General features: G+C 46.1%; 1 protein-coding gene and 1 pseudogene across 1 annotated transcript in view; both read left to right on the forward strand.

Moving 5' to 3' along the window:
- farp2 (FERM, RhoGEF and pleckstrin domain protein 2) overlaps positions 1-22290 on the forward strand; it is a 61796-nt gene extending 39506 nt beyond the window's left edge. Inside the window, 9 exon segments of the mRNA XM_024136936.2 lie at positions 266-396; positions 2354-2422; positions 3467-3560; positions 6033-6063; positions 6065-6109; positions 6229-6239; positions 6242-6346; positions 16986-17125; positions 22122-22290. Of these exon segments, the coding sequence (XP_023992704.2) occupies positions 266-396; positions 2354-2422; positions 3467-3560; positions 6033-6063; positions 6065-6109; positions 6229-6239; positions 6242-6346; positions 16986-17125; positions 22122-22286 (791 nt within the window). The 3' untranslated portion in view covers positions 22287-22290.
- Positions 1127-1830, forward strand: LOC139024130 (uncharacterized; annotated as a pseudogene).
- Positions 22291-22625: the final 335 nt, after the last annotated feature.

The raw sequence follows: 22625 nt of genomic DNA on the forward strand, positions 1-22625 counted from the left end.
GAGRTGCCAATCCTTTTTATATGGATTATATTTCTGAGTCAGATACCTAGCCCTCCTGCTCGTTTCTGCTTAAGAGACCTGGGTAATGTTCAGCAGGGAGAAMATGTTCAGAATGGGTTGGTAATCATGGGCCCGAGCTAAGCAGCCACCATCTTGTCATATTCCCTGATGTTTGTATCCCTCCTGTGTGGATCCTCAACCCTCCTGTATGGATTCTTTCCCCTCCTGTATGTACCCTTATCCCTTTCTCCCTCCTTGTCTACAGAGGCCCTGAAGGAGGTGGCAGAGATGGCCACTCAGCTCCAGAGTAGTTTGATCCGCCTGGAGAACTTCCAGAAGCTGTCTGAGCTCCAGAGAGACCTGATCGGCATCGAGAACCTCACTGCGCCCGGCAGGGTGAGTCTAGTACCTCGTAGAACCTCACTGCGCCCGGCAGGGTGAGTCTAGTACCTCGTAGAACCTCACTGCNGTACCTCGTAGAACCTCACTGCGCCCGGCAGGGTGAGTCTAGTACCTCGTAGAACCTCACTGCGCCCGGCAGGGGTGAGTCTAGTACCTCGTAGAGGGAGACTGGGCACCAGTACTGTAGTACTCAAGTCCAGGAGATAGACTTGAACAAACGCTGGAGACTTGAACACTTAGTGACTTGACTACATCACTGCACAAAATGCACAATATGCTCAACTCTTACTRAGTTCTGTAGGGTGAATGAGTCTTTGGGTGCTGTAGCAGGAGTAATCTGACTGCTTTGAAGAAGACGTACCGCACTCACAAATAAAGTAGAACTATTTTTCCATCAGTGGTCAGGGTGAGAGCAGTATTCAGGGGAGGTAGACTGGGGCGATGCAGGATGATAATAAACTCAGCAAAAAAGAAACGTCCCTTTTTCAGGACCCTGTCTTTCAAAGATAATTCGAAAAAATCWAAATAACTTCACATATCTTCTTTGTAAAGGGTTTAAACACTGTTTCCCATGCTTGTTCAATGAACCATAAACCATTAATGAACATGCAAACGGTCGTTAAGACACTAACAGCTTACAGACGGTAGGCAATTAAGGTCAGGTATGAAAACTTAGGACACTAAAGAGACCTTTCTACTGACTCTGAAAAACACCAAAAGAAAGATGCCCAGGGTCCCTGCTCATCTGTGTGAATGTGACTTAGGCATGCTGCAAGGAGGCATTAAGACTGCAGATGTGGCCAGGGCAATAAATTGCAATGTCCATACTGTGAGACGCCTAAGACGGCGCTACAGGGAGACAGGACGGACAGCTGATCGTCTTCGCAGTGGCAGACCACGTGTAACAACACCTGCACAGGATCGGTACATCCGAACATCACATCTGCTGGACAGGTACAGGATGGCAACAGCAACTGCCCCAGTTTCACCAGGAACCCACAATCCCTCCATCCGTGCTCAGACTGTCCGCAATAGGCTGAGAGAGGGTGAACTGAGGGCTTGTAGGCCTGTTGTAAGGCAGGTCCTCACCAGACATCACCGGCAACAGCGTCGCCTATGGGCACAAACCCACCGTTGCTGGACCAGACAGGACTAGCAAAAGTGCTCTTCACTGACGAGTCGCGGTTTTGTCTCACCAGGGGTGATGGTCGGATTCGTGTTTATTGTCGGAGTGAGCATTACACCGAGGCCTGTACTCTGGAGCGGGATCGATTTGGAGGTGGAGGGTCCGTCATGGTCTGGGGCGGTGTGTCACAGCATCATCGAACTGAGCTTGTTGTCATTGCAGGCAATCTCAACGCTGTGCGTTACAGGGAAGACATCCCCTCCCTCATGTTGTACCCTTCCTGCAGGCTCATCCTGACATGACCCTCCAGCATGACAATGCCACCAGCCTACTGCTCGTTCTGTGCGTGATTTCCTGCAAGACAGGAATGTCAGTGTTCTGCCATGGCCAGCGAAGAGCCCGGATCCTCAATCCCACTGAGCACGTCTGGAACTGTTTGGATCGGAGGGTGAGGGCTAGGGCCATTCCCCCCAGAAATGCCCGGGAACTTGCAGGTGCCTTGGTGGAAGAGTGGGGTAACATCTCACATCAAGAACTGGCAAATCTGGTGCAGTCCATGAGGAGGAGATGCACTGCAGTACTTAATGCAGCTGGTGGCCACACCAGATACTGACTGTTACTTTAGATTTTGACCCACCCTTTGTTCAGGGACACATTATTCCATTTCATGTCTGTGGAACTTGTGTCTCAGTTGTTGAATCTTATGTTCATACAAATATTTACACATGTTAAGTTTGCTGAAAATAAACGCAGTTGACAGTGAGAGGACATGTTTTTTTGTTTTTTTTTGCTGATTTTTTAAATATCTACTTTTCTGGTTTTCAGGAGTTCATTCGAGAGGGTTGTCTGTACAAGCTGACCAAAAAAGGCCTGCAGCAAAGGATGTTTTTCCTGGTGAGTAACAGTGTTTCAGTGTCAACAATCCCTTTGTTTTTTGATTTCTATCTTTTATACAAACTGAGAAAATGATCAGTATCACTGAGACAATGTGAGTTTATCTCGTGACTCCTCCCGTCTTTCCTCTGTCTCCTGTATTATTTTTCATTTTAGTCATTTTAGCAGGCTCTTATCCAGAGTGACTTACTTTACACTGTTATGAACCAGTAGGGAGACGATCTCAATGAGACAAACCTGGACAAATAAAGGTTCAATATATTGATGTGTATCTTTCCTCTCGGTCTTCAGATATGTAATGTTTCATGCCAGTTAGTGGTTCCCTCAGTATAAACTATTAGGATTAGCGTTGTACCGGTATTGCCATACTAGGAGGTAAGGAAGGAAAGGAAACAACATGAAGTGGACTTCATTTCTTGAGGAAAACGGTCCTGATGTTGGAGAGAAAAACAGCCTTGTGTTGACCGCCAGAGTCACATTTATTTTCCCAAGCTATATCACACAATATGTTACATACAGTAGGTTTTTAACGGACTAAAGAGTTTAGTCTGCTTTGGGTGTTCTTTTCTGCCGTTCGAAAATMTGGTATCGTAGTATCGCCATACTGTTATCGTAGCCTCTGCCGAGTCCACAGCAACGGAATGTTCCGGTTTTCAATGGTAATGGAAAGAGACTGTARCTTCCGTTTTTGGACGTTAACAACGGGCTTGTTCGACATTACAGCTGACAGTGCAGGCGACTGCCTACTGACTGATCTACAAATCACCTTTCATCATAAATAACGACTCATTATTACTTGTAGATCAGTCAGTCAGTCACTGTTTACCCACAATGCATCATGGATTTGATGCTCTCAAACGCTCCATATTCACTCCTCCACATTTACAGGATTGCTTGAACAGTTTTTTGTAGGGGGATCTAGTTTCAGAAGTTTATTTTACGCCTGCAACATTAGGTTACTGGTATCATGACAACCCTAATTAGGATAACAATATTGTTATGTCATGGTGTATCTCATGGACTATGTACGGTCTTTCCTCTCAGTTCTCCGACCAGCTCCTGTACACGAGTAAAGGTGTGACGGCCACAAACCAGTTCAAGGTCCACGGCCAGCTGCCTCTGCACGGCATGATCGTGAGTATAAGCTGCCTGCCGTTTGTTAGCCTGCCCTGTTGACCCCTGACCGTTAGCCGTGACCTCAGGTTAACCTGACTTCGCTGTGGTAACCTGACCTCGCTGTGGTAACCTGACCTCGCTGTGGTAACCTGACCTTTAGCTGTGGTAACCTGACCTAGCTGTTGGTAACCTGACCTAGCTGTGGTAACCTGACCTAGCTGTGGTAACCTGACCTAGCTGTGACACCTGACCTAGCTGTGGTAACCTGACCTAGCTGTGGTAACCTGACCTAGCTGTGGTAACCTGACCTAGCTGTGTAACCTGACCTACTGTGTAACCTGACCTCGCTGGTGGAACCTGACCTCGCTGTGGTAACCTGACCTCGCTGTGGTAACCTGACCTAGCTGTGGTAACCTGACCTAGCTGTGGTACCTGACCTAGCTGGTACCTGACCTAGCTGTGGTAACCTGCACCTAGCTGTGGTAACTCGACCTAGCTGTGGTAACCTGACCTCGCTGTGGGTAACCTGACCTCGCTGTGGTAACCTGACCCGCTGTGGTAACTGACCTCGCTGTGGTAACCTGACCTCGCTGTGGTAACCTGACCTCGCTGTGGTAACCTGACCTCGCCTGTGGTAACCTGACCTAGCTGTGGTAACCTGACCTAGCTGTGTAACCTGACCGCTGGTACCTGACCTCGCTGTGGTAACCGACCTCGCTGTGGTAACCTGACCTCGCTGTGGTAACCTGACCTCGGTGTGGTAACCTGACTTAGCTGTGACAACCTGACCTAGCTGTGAAACCTGACCTAGCTGTGACGACTGACTAGCTGTGAACCTGACCTAGCTGTGGTAACCTGACCTAGCTGTGACAACCTGACCTAGCTGTGACAACCTGACCTAGCTGTGACAACCTGACCTCAGGTTGCTTGGTAGCCTGACCTCAGGTTGCTGTGGTAGCCTGACCTCGCCGTGACAAACTCTGCTAATAAAATACTTACTAGGGTTGCAAAATTCAGAAATCTTAGTGTAGGATTACAGAAATCCTGTTTTCCCTCCTGATTCTGGCAATCTTTCAACTGAGTTTTCTGGAAAAGCTAGGAATTAGCAACCAGTATTGTGAATGACTGTTTCCTCCTATTATTTTTGATTGAATTATTACTCAGTATATGTGCAACTATCTGATCCAGCAAGTCGTCCCCATGACGACAAAATGGACGTTTCAGGAAACATCACCTTCATGGGCCACTCTTGAGAGCTCGATTCAATCCCTAGTGAGGAAGATCTGCGTTCACGGTAAACGCTGAATCTGCGGCTCCATCGGAAATTACCTTTCAAATGTCAACCTGCTAAACGCAGATCTCTTACGCTACGGATTGAATTGAGCACCAAGTTACTGAAAGGTTTAATACATCATCCCTCAGCTGGTTGTTCAGTTTTCTGAAGAGTCAGACAGAAGGAAACTGAGGGAGATAAGTCACTGCTAAGGGGGGGGGTTTTGTGTGAGGTTTTTCCATTGCGTTCTATAATAAAGAGTAGCACTGTGTTGAGTTGGGGGAAGTTGGAGGTCAGGGGGGGGTTTGACTGAGGTCAAGTTTGTTGGTCAGTGAGACGACCTCGAGGTCCCTGCTTTTTGTCTAACCTCGTCTCTGCTCTTCACTTGTGACGCAGCTCATAGTTTTGGATGCTCCGGTGAGTACTCTGGGTTCTGTTGGCTAGGGCACGCAGCCCTGCTCCCCTCCCGTGCTGGTGTAGACAAAACAACGCTTAGATGTGGGCTCTGACGAGTCGTCTGTGAATTGGAGAAAGAAGCCGTGTTATAATGTTTTATTTATTTTACCTTTATTTAACTAGGCAAGTCAATTAAGAACAAATTCTTATTTTCAATGACGGCCTAGTTAACTGCCTTGTTCAGGGGCAGAACGACAGATTTTTTACCCCTTGTCAGCTCTGGGATTCGATCTGGCCTGGGGGGTTACAAGTCCAATGCTCTAACCACTAGGCTACCTGCTGCTCGAATGCCACATGCCAGATGTAAATACCCCCAGGACAGACGGATGTGCAGTAGATACCCCACCCCCGGCCAGACGGATGTGCAGTAGATACCCCCAGGCCAGACGGATGTGCAGTAGATACCCCCAGGCCAGACGGATGTGCAGTAGATACCCCCCCCCCCCCCCCCCAGGACAGACGGATGTGCAGTAGATACCCCCCCCCCAGGCCAGACGGATGTGCAGTAGATACCCCCCCCCCCAGGACAGACGGATGTGCAGTAGATACCCCCCCCCCCCCAGCCAGACGGGGGTAGATACCCCCCCAGTCCGAGAAGCTTTTGACAGGCCTTCCTTTGATCTTTATACCTCAAGTTCCTTGCGCTCTTGTCCAATCCCATGAGAGCTGGTGGTAGGGCCAAAAGACCAACGTATCTTTGCTGATCAACCATCTACTGTGTTCCCCCCTCCCCCCCCCCCTCCCTCCCTTCCATCCTTAGGTGAGAAGAGAGTGAGAATGAGTGGTCTGTCCCTCATGCTCACCATCTACTCTGCCCAGAGGACCATTGTGGTGGCAGCCAGGTAAACACACAGGAGTTTCACACACACACACACACACACACAGTTGGTGGTTAAAGTAAACCCACCCTTTCACTTCATCAGCTGACCTGTATAACCTCCCTGTGTGGATGTGATTGTAGCTCGAAGGTGGAGATGGGAAATGGATAGAGGATCTCAACATGGCAATAGAGATGGCCAAGAAATGTCAGGAGAAATCAGACCTGTTCCTGGACCCAGGGCTGTGTGATCGCTCCAACAGTAAGACATAGAATACACCTCTCTGTGATCGCTCCAACAGTAAGACATAGAATTACACCTCTCTGTGATCGCTCCAACAGTAAGACATAGAAATTACCCCTCTCTGTGATCGCTCCAACAGTAAGACATAGAATTACCCCGCCCTGTGGCGTCCCGGCATTACCCGCCCGGCATTACCCCGCCCTGTGGCGATTCCCGGCATTTACCCCGCCCTGTGGATCCCGGCATTACCCCGCCCTGTGGATCCCGGCATTACCCCCCCCCTGTAGCATCCCGGCATTACCCCGCCCTGTGGCGATCCGGCATACCCCGCCCGGCATTACCCCGCTGTGCGGATCCGGCATACCCCGCCCTGTAGCGATCCCGGCATTACCCCGCCCTGTAGCGATCCCGCATTACCCCGCCCGGCATTACCCCGCCCGGCATTACCCCCCTGTAGCGATCCCGGCATTACCCCGCCTGTAGTGTATCGTTAGGATCTATATAGCTCAGTATTGTGCATGCACCTGGATGTAGCCTACAGTATTAGATCCTCTTTGTTTTATAGTGATAATGTTTTAAATTGGCTTTTCCCCTTTTGTTGTGAACCAACTAGCGTCTTGGGTGGATATTGTTGGAACCAACTAGCCTCTTGGCTGGATATTGTTGGAACCAACTAGCCTCTTAGGCTGGATATTGTTCGAACCAACTAGCCTCTTTAGGCTGGATATTGTTCGAACCAACTAGCCTCTTTAGGCTGGATATTGTTGGAACCAACTAGCCTCTTGGTGGATATTGTTGGAACCAACTAGCCTCGTGGGCTGGATATTGTTGGAACCAAACTAGCCTCGTGGGCTGGATATTGTTGGAACCAACTAGCCCTCTTGGGCTGGATATGTTGGAATCAACTAGCCTCTTGGGCTGGATATTGTTGGAATCAACTAGCCTCGTGGGCTGGATATTGTTGGAATCAACAGCCTCGTGGGCTGGAATATGTGGAATCAACTAGCCTCTTGGGCTGGATATTGTTGGAACAACTAGCCTCTGGCTGGATATTGTTGTGGAACCAACTAGCCTCTTGGGCTGGATATTGTTGTGGAACCAACTAGCCCTTGGCTGGATATTGTTGTGAACCAACTAGCCTCGTGGCTGGATATTGTTGGAACCAACTAGCCGTCTTGGGCTGGATATTGTTGGAACCAACTAGCCTCTTGGGCTGGATATTGTTGGAACCAACTAGCCTCTTGAACCAACTAGCCTCGTGGGCTGGATATTTTGGAACCAACTAGCCTCTTGGGCTGATATTGTTGGAACCAACTAGCCTCTTGGGCTGGATATTGTTGAACCAACTAGCCTCTTGGGCTGGATATTGTTGGAACCAACTAGCCTCGTGGGCTGGATATTGTTGGAACCAACTAGCCTCTTTGGCTGATATTGTTGAACCAACTAGCCTCGTGGGCTGGTATTGTTGTGGGTTTGAAACCATCGCTATACGTGTTGTGTATTCTTATGTCAGTGGATTTTCTGGTGCATCCATGGACTGTTGGAGCCAGATGGTGCTCCTATTGGGTGGACTTTTGTACAAATTACTGTACCCCCTCCCTTTAGATGTTACTGTCTAAACCCCTCCCCTCCTTCCCAGGGTCGTCGCGATGAGGTTTCATCATTGGGATAGGCGAGGAGTAGCGTTGGAGGATAATGTTCGCCATCCGGAGCGTAACACACTCTCTGGCATAAGCAGACCCAACCGGGCCTGCCACAGCACGCATGCATGTCTGCCTAGGCTTCGACAACACCAGGCCGATCTGCAGTCCATGTCAGTATTGCACAGATGCTGGCTGTGGGCCATGGTAGACGCTCAAACAGAGAGAGAGACACACACACCAACAAAAACCCCACCACACACCAACATCTATGCATCAGATGACATTTCCATTTACTGTCTTTGTGGGTTCTCTCTGATGACGTGTATCAGGTCTGATGCGGGGATGCCAGTAACATGGTCTAGCCAGCAGACACAACCCATTCGCAAACGGAAACGAGCGAATTTGATGGCCTGGCACTCCGAACTCAGAGGCACAGACACATACACAGAGGAGGCTGTCCCGCTAAGACGCACAGACACAACACCAGAAAGCCCTGTCCCGTGAGGCATCGACCCACAGACACGTCTAAGGCACAGAGCATCAACACAGAGAGGCCTGTCATCCGTAGAGGGCACGAGACACAACCAGAGAGCGCTGTCCGCTAAAGGTCACTAGACCATACCTAACAAGAGAAGACCGTGTCGCGCTAGGTAGGGCACGAGACACAACACAGAAGAAGCTCTGTCCCGTAGAGGCACAGACACAACACAGAAGAAGCCATGTCCCGTAGAGGCCGCACCCTACACAAGACACCAACACAGAGAAGGCCTGTCCCGTGAGAGGCACAGACAACACACACAGAGAACACTGTCCCGTAGGAGGCACAGACACAACACAGAGAAGCCTGTCCCGGCTAGGAGGCTACAGACACAACACAGAGAGGCCTGTCCCGTAGAGGCACAGACACAACACAGAATGAGGCCTGTCCCCGTAGACTAAGGCAACAGAACAAACACAAGAGCAGCCGTCCCGATAGAAGGCAGCCAGAACAGACACAACACAGAGAGCAGCCTGTGCCCGTCTAGAGCACAGAACAAACCAGAACATGGTCGCGACAAGGACACATCAAACAAGCAGACCTGCCCGTTATATGAGCATCAGACACACAGTCAGTAGCTTATCCCGAGAGCAAGAACGTCACACAGGAGGCCTGTCCCGTAGAGGCACAGACACAACACAGAGAGGCCTTGTCCGAGACTGTTTTCTAGACCAGAAGACTGTTCCACGTAGATACAGAGCCACACCAGAGAGGCCTGAGATCCCTAACGCACAGAACACCAGAGAGGTCCTGTCCGCTAGAGGCACCAGACACAACACAGAGAGGGCCTTCCGTAGGAGGCAACAGACACACACACAGAGTACCCATTGTCCCGTAGATGGCACAAGACACACCACTATTCTCGTGGCCAGTGCTTATTTTTGTCCTATTTTCACGACATGTACAAGTGTGTGTTACTACATGTTTGAGAATGATGGATATTCCGTTTTTGTTGCATATTACACCACCCTCGGAGGACGAAAAAAAAAAAAAAAACACTAATTGGCGTAACACCGCCCAACGGAGTCTGTTACTACCACTACCGGCTTGATGCATCAGTCGAGCCTAAATTACTTGTATTTCTACTATCTAACGGTAATGAGACCACAATGGCTGTCGTCTCGTGCGAGGGAGCGCATGCTGCCTTCGCCCCTGGCCTTGGAGCTCGCTGAGGTCCGGTGTATGTGTGGCGGGTCTAGCTCAATCGGGGAGGGGACAGCAAATTCTTTAAGTCGCCTGCCTCGAAACGGGCCATTCGACATATCGGAATCCCAGTTGTAGATCACCACCTCGGTTATTGTTCGAGCAGGCACATCTATCAAAAAATCAAATTGTTATCGATTTTCGGCACCCTCTGCCAGCCCGATATACAACAACTGGTGTAGACTTGACCCGGGAAATAAATCTACTTATGAGCCCCCTTATCGCCCAACATATGCCCCGAAACGCGCCAGACCCAGTAAGTTGTCAATGACTCGCAGTCACCGTACCTAGCCCTCCCCTATTCGTCCTCACATCCCCCCCCACCCCACTATGCCAACCGCCCGCACAGACGACTACCCAGGAAGTACAGCCAGATCGTCCCCCCCGTTCGCCTAATTGACCCTCGCCATTCAGTACTGAACCCCGAATTATGAATTCGCCCCATCGCCACAGCTTCCTCCCGTCCCCTCCCTCAGAGCGGATCATCTTGTTTCTTAACAAAAACTTTGCGTTAAAACAATTATAATAGTTAACAATGAGTGGGAATAAACATAGAAAACTATACAAGTGAAATGGAAGCCTACGTATACAGGAATACCAGTACCAATACCAATCAACTATGGTATTGACCGAGCTATATACAGGAAGTACCAAAGAATAAGGGGGCTGTACGAAGTACCAGTCAAGGGTCAAAGTGTGGTAGATTTATCAGGAGAGCTACAGATCAATGTGCTATCCAGCTACAGGATGTACCAGTAACTCGATCATTACGGAGCTATATACAGACGGAAGTACCAGTACAGAATCAATGTGGAGCGTATTATACTCAGTGCAGTACAAGTTCAAGCAAAAGCAAAGTACCAGATCAATGTGGAGCTATATACAGGAATGACCAGTACCAGATCAATGTGGAGCTAATAATACAGGAGAAGTACCAGATCAATGTGGAGCTATATACAGGAATAGTACCAGATCATGTGGAGCTATATACAGGGAACAGTACCAGATCAATGTGGAGCTATATACAGGGTGAGTACCAGATCAATGTGGAGCTATATACAGGAAGTACCAGTACCAGATCAATGTGGAGCTATATACAGGAAAGTAACCAGTACCAGATCAATTCGTGACGAGCATTAATATACTACAGGGAGTACCAGATCAATGTGGAGCTATATACAGGAGAGACCATACCAGCAATCAATGTGGAGCTATATACAGGAAGTACCAGACCAGATCAATGTGGAGCTATTAACAGTAATACCAGATCAATGTAGAGCTATATACAGGAGATACCAGATCAATGTGGAGCTATATACAGGAAGTACCAGATCAATGTGGAGCTATATACAGGAAGTACAGATCAATGTGGAGCTATATACAGGAATACCAAGTATCCAGAATCAATGTGGAGCTATATACAGGAAGTACCAGTACCAGATCAATGTGCAGAGGTAGATATGTACATGAAGGCAGGGTGAAGTGACTAGACATCAGGATAGATAATAATAAGTATTTGAGGTAGATATGTACATGAAGGCAGGGTAAAGTGACTAGACATCAGGATAGTAATAAGTATTTGAGGTAGATATGTACATGAAGGCAGGATAAAGTGACTAGGCATCAGGATAGATACTAATAAGGTATTTGATGTAGATATGTACATGAAGCAGGGTAAAGTGACTAGGCATCAGGAAGATAATAATAAGGTATTTGAGGTAGATATGTACATGAAGGCAGGGTAAAGTGACTAGGCATCAGGATAGTAATAAATAAGGTATTTGAGGTAGATATGTACATGAGGCAGGGTAAAGTGACATAGGCATCAGGATAGATAATAATAAGGATTTTGAGGTGATTATGTACATGAAGGCAGAGGTAAAGTGACTAGGCATCAGGATAGATACTAAGGTATTTGAGGTAGAAATGTACATGAAGGCAGGGTAAAGTGACTAGGCATCAGGATAGATACTAATAAGTAGATATGTACATGAAGGCAGGGTAAAGTGACTAGGCATCAGATAGATACTAATAAGGTAGATATGTACATGAAGGCAGGGTAAAGTGACTATGCATCAGGATAGACAATAATAGCGCAAGATATGTACATGAAGGCAGGGTAAAGTGACTAGGCATCAGGATAGATCATATTAATAGTAAAATAAAGATCAGAGCAGCAGCAGAAAGTGTAAAAGTGTAAAAGTGTGTGTAATGTTTGTTGTTGGTCTGCGTGTGTGTATGTAGTGTTTTGTGTGGGTGTGTTAATGTAGTGTGTGTATATAGTTTGTATATATAGTCTAGTGAGTGTGTGTGTATATATATATATATATATAGTCTGTGTGTGTGTGTGTATATATAGTCTAGGTGTGTGTATATATATATATATACTCACTACCGGTCAAAAGTTTTAGAACACCTACTCATTGAAGGGTTTTTCTTTATTTTTACTATTTTCTACATTGTAGAATAATAGTGAAGACATCACAACTATGAAATAACACATGAAATCATATAGTAACCAAGAAAGGGTTCATGAAATCAAAATATATTTTATATTTGAGATTCTTCAAATAGCCACCCGTTGCCTTGACAGCTTTGCACACTTGGCATTCTCTCAACCAGCTTCATGCATTTCAATTAACAGGTGTGCCTTCTTAAAAGTTAATTGGTGGAATGTCTTTCTTTCCTTAATGCGTTTCAGCCAATCAGTTGTGTTGTGACAAGGTAGGGGTGGAATACAGAAGATGGCCCTATTTGGTAAAAGACCAAGACCATATTATGGCAAAAACAACTCAAATAAGCAAAGAGAAACGACAGTYCATCATTACCTTAAGACATGAAGGTCAGTCAATACGKAAAGTTTCAAGAACTTTGAAAGTTTCTTTAAGTGCAGTCGCAAAAACCATCTAGTGCTATGATGAAACTGGCTCTCATGAGGACCACCACAGGAAAGGAAGAACCAGAGTTACCTCTGCTGCAGAGAATAAGTTCATTAGAGTTACCAGCCTCAGAAATTGCAGCCCAAATAAATGCTTCACTAAGTTCAAGTAACAGACACATCTCAACATCAACTGTTCAGAGGAGACTGTGTGAACCAGGCCTTCATGGTTGAATTGCTGCAAGAAACCACTACTAAAGGACACCAATAAGAAGAAGTGACTTGCTTGGGCCAAGAAACACGAGTAATGGACATTTAGACCGGTGGAAATGTGTCCTTTGGTCTGGACTTCAAACTGGAGATTTCTGGTTCCAACCGCTGTGTCTTTGTGAGACRCGGTGTGGGTGAACGGATGATCTCTGCATAGAGGAGGGGCTGTTATGATGTGGGGCTTTGCTGTGACACTTTCTGATTTATTTAGAATTCTTAACCAGAATAGCTGCCACAGCATTCTGCAGTGATAAGCCTTCCCATCTGGTTTGCGCTTAGTGGGACTATCATTTGTTTTTCAACAGGACAATGACCCAAAACACACCTCCAGGATGTGTAAGGGCTATTTTACCAAAAAGGAGAGTGATGGAGTGCTGCATCAGATGACCTGGCATCCACAATCCCCCGACCTCAACCAAATTGGGATGGTTTGGGTTGAGTCGGATAGCAGAGTGAAGGAAAAGCAGCCAAAAGTGCTCAGCATATGTGGGAACTCCTTCAAGACTGTTGGATAAGCATTCCAGGTGAAGCTGGTTGAGAGAATGCCAAGAGTGTGCAAAGCTGTCATCAAGGCAAAGGGTGGCTGCTTTGAAGAATCTCAAATATATTTTGATTTAACACTTTTTTGGTTACTACATGATTCCATATGTGTTATTTCATAGTTTTGATGTCTTCACTATTCTACAATGTAAAAAATAAAGCCAAACCCTTGAATGAGTAGGTGTGTCCAAACCTTTGACTGGTACTGTACATAAAAATGGACCGGATGTGGTGTATAAAAAATAAATAACCTGTCTAAAGATGTATGAAAAGCYGTGCCCCTTCATGACTGTGCCGTGTGTGTGTGTGGACCATGATAGGTCCTTAGTGATGTGGACGCCAAGGAACTTGAAGCTCTCAACCCGCCCCACAACAGCCCCGTCAATGTGGATGGTGGCTTGCGCTTCCCTCATTTCTCCTGTAGTCCACGATCAGCTCCTTGGTCTTACTGATGTTTAGGGAGAGGTTGTTGTCCCGGCACCGTACTGCCAGGTCACTGACCTCCTCCCTGTAGGGCTGTCTCATCAGGTCCTACCACCTTCGTGTCGTCARCCAACTTGATAATGGTGTTGAAGTTRTGCGTGGCCACGCATTCGTGGGTGAATGGGGGAGTACAGCAGGGGACTAAGGACACACCCCTGAGGGGCCCCTGTGTTTAGGGTCAGCGTGGAGGAGGTGTTGTTGCCTACCCTTACCACCTCAGGAAGTCCAGGATCCAGTTGCCGAGGGAGGGGTTCAGTTCCAGGGTCCTTAGCTAGGTGGTGAGCTTGAAGGGGACTATGGTGTTGAACGCTGAGCTGTAGTTATTTTCCCTCTTGTCCGGGTGGGAGATGAAATATGTGGATTTGGATGTGTTGGTGCAGTATGTGAATTGGAGTTGGTTCAGGGGATGATGGTGTTGATGTGTGTCATGACCAGCCTTTCAAAGCACATCCTAATTACACATGTATGTGAGTGCTACAGGGTGATWGTCATTTAGGCAGGTTACCTTGGAGTTCTTTGGAACAGGGACGATGGTGGTCAGCTTGAAATATGTTGGGATTATAGTGAAGAAATTGGCCGAGCTGGTCTGTGCATGCTTTGAGAACGAGCCCTGGTATTCTGTGCATGCTTTGAGAACGAGCCCTGGTATTCTGTCTGGCCCGGCGGGCCTTGTGATTCTTAACCCGTTTAAAAGTTTTGCTCACGTCGGCCAAGGAGTGCGAAATCACGCAGTCATCTGGAAAAACAGGTGCTTTCACAGAGGAACAGTGTTCTATTCCTTCGAAGCGAGCATAAAAAGGCATTTAGCTCATTTGGGAGTTGTGCATCGCTGGGCAAAACCAATGGCTGGCTTTCCCTTTTGTAATCGGGCTATCGACCTGCCACATACGACGAGCGTTGGCGACCGGTGTAATAGAATGCCACTTTCCTCCTATATTGTCCGTTCGCATGTTTGATGTCTCATCGGATGTTGTAGTGGGCTTTCTTGAATGTGTCCCGTTCCTTGTAARCTGTWGCTCYAGCCTTTAGCCCAGCGTGGCTATTGTCTGAAATCAATGTAATCCACWGTTGTTGATTTGGATACGTTCTTATAGTCACTGTGGGGAAGACTCTTACTCGTATGCTCTTATTGATAAAGCCAGTGCTGAGCTCCTCAATGTTATCCGATGAATCCCCGGAACATATCCCAGTCCGTACTAGCACAACAGTCCTGTAAGCCTCTTCTGCTTCATCCAACCACTTCTGTATTCAGCACATCACTGGTACTTCCTGTTTGAGGTTTTGTTTGTARACAGGAAGCAGGAGTTTTATTTGTATGTTTTATTTTACCTTTATTTAACCAGGGAAGTCAGTTAAAAACAAATTCTTATTTACAGTGATGGCCTACCAAAAGACAAAAGTCCTCCTGCGGGGACGGGGATAAAAATATAGGACAAAAACACACATCACATCAAGAGACACCTATGACAATGGAGTCAATGGTCAGATGGTCATGGTCACATTTGCCTGAAGGGAGGACGAGGGAGGGACTTTTATGCATTTCTGTGGGTAGAGTAAAAGTGGTCTAGCGTTTCTGTGCCTCTAGTGACACAAAGAGACGTGTTTGGTAGAAGTGATCGAGGATAGTTTTAAGTCTCTGAGTTAGTCTCTGCCCACCAGAAACGTTGCCTCTGGGTGAGCGGTCTCTTTGTTTGTTTATGGCCCCATACAGTTCGTTGAGTGGTGTTGGCTTGGGGAGGGATGTAGACTGACGTGATAATTAATTAATAATTATAAACTACAGTTTACCATGAGGTACTCTATATCAGGTAGATACAAGGGTCTACAGTTTACCATGAGGTATTCTAGCTTGAGAGTCCCTTCACACTCGAAGCTGCACACCAGTTGTTATTATATTATGAAAAAACACACTTGAAGTCATATTTTGAAGTAAAACAATCGAGGTTAGTAACTGTCGATGTGATGTGCAGAAGTGCTTGGTGGTCACATGATAATACTATGAACTTTTTTTGAACAAGAAAATAAAGAGAAACATGATGAAAGTCACTAAATAGCAAAGTTGTGTTGGAACTTGTACAATGTTGCCCTTCTCCGCCGGCACCGTCTTTAAAAACCGTCCATCCCTCAGCGTGGTGTTGGTCAGCTGTCAGAGCTGCAGTATTTGGGTCAGCTGTCAGACAGAGCTGCAGTATTTGGGTCAGCTGTCAGACAGAGCTGCAGTATTTGGGTCAGCTGTCAGAGCTGCAGTATTTGGGTCAGCTGTCAGAGCTGCAGTGTTTGGGTCAGCTGTCAGAGCTGCAGTGTTTGGGTCAGCTGTCAGAGCTGCAGTGTTTGTTGGTCAGCTGTCAGAGCTGCAGTGTTTGGGTCAGCTGTCAGAGCTGCAGTGTTTGGGTCAGCTGTTCGACAGAGCTGCAGTATTTGGGTCAGCTGTCAGAGCTGCAGTATTTGGGTCAGCTGTCAGACAGAGCTGCAGTATTTGGGGCAGCATTGTGTTGATCAGCTGTCAGACAGAGCTGCAGTATTTGGGGCAGCGTTGTGTTGGTCAGCTGTCAGACAGAGCTGCAGTATTTTGTGGCAGCATTGTGTTGGTCAGCTGTCAGACAGCTGCAGTATTTGGGTCAGCGTTCATTAGGCACACAGAGCAGTAGATACACGGCCTGTCCACGTCTCCTCGCCCCATAGTCCTTCTCCTGCACCTCCCTGCTCCGCTCTCTCTCCCATGATTCATCTTCTCTCCTCCTCTGATCTTTTCTGTTTTCAGTTCAGTGTTTCACTGTTTCGTCACTTCCTTGCACTGCAGTCTTGTCTTTGTGGAAAACACTCCAATCAGAAGCGTGTGTTCTTTATCTATGACCAATCTTGTTCTGTCTTTAACTAACTCCTCCCCTCCACAGCCCTGGCTGAAGGTCTTTCTTATCTACCGTTCTGTTTCTGTCGCTGAATGTAAACCTGCCAACTAATCCTATGTTGCTTTCCTCCTTTATCCACACCTCTTTCTTTCTCTCTGTCCTTTCCGCTTTCTGCCCCTGTCTTTCTTTCTCTCCCTCTCTCTATTTGCCCTCTTTCTCTGTCCTTTTCTCTCTGTCTCTGCCCCCCTCCTAGTGTTCTGTTCCCCAGCCGTGTCTCCAGAGCTCCCTCCTCGTTACCTGCTGGGTCAGGGCCAGAGACCCAACACCATCACACACGTCTGCTGGTACCGCAACCAGAACCTCTCACTCACTGATTATCTGCGCATGAACCAGGTACCACACTAGCAGAACCATGTTCCAGACTGTAGAACTAGGTACCAGACTACAACCATGGTAGAACCAGGTACCAGACTAGAACAATACTAGAACCTAGTCTGAACCTAGAACCAGACTAGAACCTAGAACCAGACTAGAACCAGGTACCATGGTAGAACCAGGTAGCAGACTACAACCATGGTAGAACCAGGTAGCAGACTAAAACCAGGTACCAGACTAGAACCAGGTTCCAGACTAGAACCAGGTACCAGACTAGAGCCATGATTAGAACCGGGGACGTGACTTGAACCATTACCATACTAGAAGCAGGTACCAGACTACAACCAGGTACCAGACTACAACCAGGTACCAGACTACAACCAGGTACCAGACTACAACCAGGTGCCAAGCTAGAACCAGGTGCCAAGCTAGAAACCCAGGAGCCAGGCTAGAACCAAGCTAGAACCAGGTACCAGACTAGAAACATGGTAGAAGCAAGTACCAGACTTGAACCAAGTACCAGAATAGAACCAAGTACTAAACTAGAACCATGGTTGACCTAGGTACTAGACTAGAACCAGGTACCAGACTAGAACCATTCACCAGACTAGAACCATGGTACAATCAGGTACCAGACCTGAACCAAGTACCAGACCTGAACCATGGTAGAACCAGGTACCAGACTAGAACCAGACTAAAGCCATACACCAGACTAGAACCAGGTACCAGACTAGAACCATGGTAGAACTAGGTACCAGACTAGAATCAGACTGGAAGCAGGTACTAGACTAGAACAATGGTAGAACSAGGTACCAGACTATTACCAGGTACCAGACTAGAACAATGGTAGAACCAGGTACCAGACGAGAAGCAGGTACCAGACTAGAACCAGATGAGAAGCAGGTACCATGGTAGAACCAGGTACCAGACTAGAACCACAGTAGAACCAGGCACCAGACTAAAACCATGGTAGAACCATGTACCGTACTAGAACCAAATACCAGACTAGAACCATGGTAGAACCATGTACCGTACTAGAACCAAATACCAGACTAGAACCATGGTAGAACCATGTACCGTACTAGAACCAGATACCAGACTAGAACAAGGTACCAGACTAGAACCAGGTGCCATCCTTGAAGCAGGTACCATTTTAGAACCAAGTACCAGACTAGAACAATGATAGAACCAGGTCCCAGACTACAACCATACTTGAACCAGGTACCAGACCTGAACCATACTAGAACCAGGTACCAGACTAGAGCTGTGGTAGAACCATTCACCAAACTAGAACCATACTAGAACCAGATACCTTACTAGATTCAGGTACCAGGCTAGAAACATACACCAGACTAGAACCAAGTACCCGACTAGAACCATGGTAGAACCAGGTACCAGACTAGGATCAGGTACCAGACTAGAACCAGGTACCAGACTAGGACCAGGTACCAGACTAGAACCATCATAGAACCAGGTACCAGACTAGGACCAGGTACCAGACTAGAACCATGGTAGAACCAKAACAGAACCAGGGTAGAAGCAGGTAACATACTAGAACCACGTACCAGACTAGATCCATGGTAGAACCATACCAGAACCAGGGAAGCACCAGATACCAGACTAGAACAATGGTAGAACCATGTATAAGACTAGAACCAGACTAGAACCATGGTACCAGACTAGAACCATGGTACCAGACTAGAACCATGGTAGGACCAGGTACCAGACGAGAACCATGGTACCAGACGAGAACCATGGTACCAGACTAGAACCATGGTGGTACCAGACTAGAACCATGGTGGTACCAGACTAGAACCATGGTACCAGACTAGAACCATACTAGAACCATGGTACCAGACTAGAACCAGACTAGAACCATGGTACCAGACTAGAACCAGACTAGAACCATGGTACCAGACTAGAGCCAGACTAGAACCATGGTACCAGACTAGAACAGGTACCAGACTAGAACAATGGTACAACCGTTCTCCAAACTAGAACCATGGTACCAGACTAGAACATACACCATGCTAGAACCAGGGTAGAACCATGGTACCAGACTAGAACCATGGTACCAGACTAGAACCAGTGTAGAACCAGGTACCAGACTAGAACCAGGGTAGACCCAGGTACCAGACTAGAACCAGGTAACAAACTATAGCCATTCTAGAACCAGTTACCAGACTAGAACCATGGTGGAACCAGGTACCAGACTAGAACCATGGTGGAACCAGGTACCWGACTAGAACCATGGTGGAACCAGGTACCTGACTAGAACCATGGTGGAACCAGGTACCATTCTAGAACCAGTTACCAGACTAGAACCATGGTGGAACCAGGTACCAGACTAGAACCAGGTACCAGACTAGAACCATTGTAGAATCAGGCACTATAGTAGAACCATGATATAAATAATTACCAAACTGATGCTAGAACCACAGTAGAATTTCACAGGGAGATGCCAAATGATACATTTTACAGTTTACTGATCTCAGTGTGGGGAAGCTACTCTGAAAATATCGTTTCCAAGCTTCAATTACTTCTCACTAGGAAGAAGATATCTACACTTAAGATACCCTAAGAAAAAAATATAGTTTACTTAACTCCAAGTTACTTTGAAAAAGTAGTTCACTGTATCTAACAACTTTGGTAAGAAAAAAATGATATGAAAAATCTGAAAGTGTCAGGCTCAAATCACAAGGACAGATTCTTTTGGGGTCATATGTTAACAGATGTGAGTTTTCCGGCCTATTATTATTAAATTATTAAACACAAAACTAACAGCGCCTTCAGAGGGTATTCACACACCTTTGACTTTTTTACACATTTTTGTTTTTACAAGCCGGAATTTTAAAAATGTATTAAATTGAGTTTGTTTGTCATTGAACCTACACACAATACCCCATAATGTCAAAGTGGAATTATGTTTTAGTCTTTTTACAGAATTCATTCAAAATGAACAAGCTCAGCTGTCTTTAAGTATTCAACTCCTTTGTTATGGTAAGCCTAAATAATTTAAGGAATAAATATTTGCTAAACAAGTTACCTAATAAGTTGCATAGACGCACTCTGTGTGCAATAATAGTGTTTAACATGATTTTTGAATGACTACATTATCTCTGTACCCCACACATACAATTATCTATAAGGTCTGTCTGTCGAGCTGTGAATTTCAAACACAGATTCAACCACAAAGACCAGAGAGGTTTTCCAATGCCTCGCAAAGAAGGGAACCTATTGGGAGATGGGTAAAAAAAAAAATCGGCAAATATTGAATATCACTTTGAGCATGGTCAAGTTATTATACTTAACAAAAATATAAAACACAACATGTAAAAGTGTTGGTCCCAGGTTTCATGAGCTGAAATAAAACATCCCAGAAATGTTCCATACACAAGCTTATTTCTCTCAAATGTTGTGCACAAATTTGTTTGTATTCCTGTTAGTGAACATTACTCCTTTGCCAAGATAATCCATCCACCTGACAGGTGTGACATATCACCTGCATATCAACAGCATGATCATTACACAGGTGCCCCTTGTGCTATGGACAATAAAAGGCCACTCTAAAATGTGCAGTTGTCACCCAACACAAAGCCACAGATGTCTCAAGTTTTGAGAGAGCGTGCAATTGGAATGCTGACTGCAGGAATATCCACCAGAGCTGTTGCCAGAATGTTAATTTCTCTACCATAAGCCGCCTCAATGTCATTTTTGAGAATTTGGCAGTGAGTCCAACCGGCCTCACAACCGCAGACCACGTGTATGGCGTCGTGTGGGCGAGTGGTTTGCTAATGTCAACATTGTGTACAGAGTTGCCCCATAGTGGTCGGTGGGTTGATGGTATGGGCAGTCATAAGTTAAGGACAACGAACACAATTGCATTTTATCGATGSCRATTTTAATGCACAGAAATACTATGACGAGATCCAGAGGCCCATTGTGAGGTAACTATGACCAACAGATGCATATCTGTATTCCCAGTCATGTGAAATCCATAGCTTAATTAATTTAAATTGTTGCATGTTGGTTTATGTTCAGTATAATTACACTTTGGATGGTGTATCAATACACCCAGTCACTACAAAGATACAGGCGTCCTTCCTAACTCAGTTGCCGGAGAGGAAGGCAACCGTTTAGGGATTTCATCATGAGGTCAATGGTGACTTTAAAACCGTTAAACCTTTAAATGGCTGAGAACTGAGGATGGATCTACATTGTAGTTACTTCACAATACTAACCTAATTGACAGAGTGAAAAGAAAGAAGCCTGTACAGAGGCACTAAAGTAAAACTGCAAAAAAACTAACTTTTTGTCCTGAATACAAAGTGTTATGTCTGGGGGAAAATGTACTTTACTGAGCAGCACGCACCATATTTTTAAGCATAATGATGGCTGCATCATGTTAAGGGTATGCTTGTAATCGTTAAGGACTGGGGAGTTTTTCAGGATGAAAAAGAAACGGAATGGAGCTAAGCACAGGCAAAAATCATAGAGGAAAACCTGGTTCAGTCTGCTTTCCACCAGACACTGGGAGACAAATTCTCCTTTCAGCAGGACAATAAYCTAAAACACAAGGTCAAATCTACACTGGAGTCACTTACCAAGAAGACAGTGAATGTTTCTGAGTGGCCGAGTTACAGTTTTGACTTAAAGATACTTTAAAATCTATGGCAAGACCTGAAAATGGTTGTCTAGCAATGATCAACAACCAATTTGACAGAACTTTTAAGAATTTTGAAAATAATTAATGGGATAATGTTGCGCAATCCAGGTGTGTAAATCTTTTAAGTCGAGGGGTATGAATACATTCTGTATGTTTCAACAGAATTAGGCAAGTCTGTAGTTCCAGTAGTTAGGTACACCGCTACATGGTAAAAAAAAAAGCGTAATTGACGACTGAAAACACAATCTACATTTGAAGTAACACCAAGCTACTGCAAACTTTTTGTTAAATGACTTCACTACTCTTCAACACTGCTGACTGTCCTGTCCTTTCCGGTCCTGTCTTCAGAACCAGCTCTCAGGTTACCTCCTACGGAAATTCAAGAATAGCAATGGCTGGCAGAAGCTCTGGGTGGTCTTCACCAACTTCTGTCTGTTCTTTTACAAGACTCACCAGGTACTGGCCACACACACACCTAACCCTGAACACACGCTGAACACACACGAACCCTGAACACACACACGGTTTTCCCAGACACAGAGATTTAAGTCTAGTCTGGACACGATTAATGTGCTCAGATTACTTTCAGGACTAGACATTAATCTGTGTCAGGACTAGACATTAATCTGTGTCCAGGAAAGCTAGACTTATCTGTGTCCAGGACTAGACTTAATCTGTGTCCCAGGACTAGACTTAATCTGTGGTCAGGACAAGACTTAATCTGTGTCCAGGACTAGACTTAATTCCAATAGACTAAGTTCAGGACTAGACTTAATCGGTCGTATAGCTTACCGTGTGGGAAACAAGCTTATGTTTTGTGATGTAGTTGTTTTACACTGGCTGTGCGCTGAG

Source organism: Salvelinus sp. IW2-2015, unplaced genomic scaffold (assembly GCF_002910315.2).
Source record: "Salvelinus sp. IW2-2015 unplaced genomic scaffold, ASM291031v2 Un_scaffold1056, whole genome shotgun sequence".
NCBI lineage: Eukaryota > Metazoa > Chordata > Actinopteri > Salmoniformes > Salmonidae > Salvelinus > Salvelinus sp. IW2-2015.